General features: G+C 36.8%; 1 protein-coding gene across 1 annotated transcript in view; it reads right to left on the reverse strand.

Moving 5' to 3' along the window:
- Positions 1–881, reverse strand: part of LOC106012025 — a 14,121-nt gene extending 13,240 nt beyond the window's left edge. The window contains exon 1 of the mRNA XM_013083620.2: positions 793–881. Coding sequence (XP_012939074.1) covers positions 793–842 — 50 coding nt within the window. The 5' untranslated portion in view covers positions 843–881. The remainder of the gene's footprint in view (positions 1–792) is intronic.
- Between the last annotated feature and the right edge of the window lie 338 nt (positions 882–1,219).

Here is a 1,219-nt window from a genome sequence, read left to right on the forward strand (position 1 = left end):
GTTTCGGAGTGTTCTATGGTCTGCTGGGGTAATAATAATATAGTGTAAAGCGCATAGAGCCTGCTGTTGAGAGGGGATATGCGCTATACAAATGCTATTTATTATTATTATTATTACTCTCAAAACAAAATGCGCCTCGCGAAATACCACTTTCAGATTGTCTAAAATTTCAGAGACAGAAGCGTCGGCCTACAAAAGCGATCGGCGAAATAAAGAAATTTAGCGTTTTGCAGCAAAACTGACTCAAAACTGAAAAAACCAAGGGCGTCATGATCTGGAGAATATTTTAAAGAATCTTTTTGCAAAAACCGCATGTCGATCGATGCTGCCATTAAAAAGCATTTTGAATAGCAAAATTCGGCCACCACAAATAGATAATAGATAAATATAGTAGAGAGACGAAAAATGTGGTGGTCCTAATACTTTTTAGAAAACAATATCACATCCATCACGAAAATAAATAAAGGAGAAATCTATGAGGACGATTATGAGACTGTATACAACAATGTGAATCAAAACATTTACATCATTTTGAAGAACGATAGGTTTTTTTAAACCAACTATTGTGCTTTTGGTTGGCTTGAAATAAACATAACTGTTTCCATTTTATGTTCCTTTGTATGAAACATGATCTCGATCGGGAGAACATTTTAATCAACTATAATGAATGCTCGTTGGTGTATATTATTATGTTTCAAAATACTATATCTTAATTAGCTGTTTACAGAAATCTCAATTAAAAACGACTTTGTTTTCAAGCTAAGCGAGGCCTATGTTGTAACACTTGCGCACATGAAGGCTCCCAGGAAACTTGCAGTGATAAGAAATCTCCCGAACTCCATTTTCAGTCCGGTCGGTAATACACGCAGCGAACAACAGGTCACGATCTTCGTTGAATGTCCAACTAGGCAGACAAGCTTTCAGAGGTCGTTCATTCTTCAAATTTGACAGTAATGACGTAATGCGATTTTAAAAGGGCCCCATGTCCTCGGTAGGACAAGACTTATAGCTGGCTTGGTAATCTTTGGACGGTCGAGAGCGCCGTTTATACTCAACACAGAACTGCTTTTCATTAAAAGTTTCTCATAAAAACCTCGTTCTCTTCATCCTTCTATTTGACATTTTCCTACAGTTACTTTGTTTGAGTATAGTTTGGTATATTTAGAATCCCCCTCAAAACCGTAAAACTGTTTTAAAACCGCAGTGACCAGGAGTTTGT

Source organism: Aplysia californica, unplaced genomic scaffold (genome assembly GCF_000002075.1).
Source record: "Aplysia californica isolate F4 #8 unplaced genomic scaffold, AplCal3.0 scaffold00245, whole genome shotgun sequence".
Taxonomy (NCBI): domain Eukaryota; kingdom Metazoa; phylum Mollusca; class Gastropoda; order Aplysiida; family Aplysiidae; genus Aplysia; species Aplysia californica.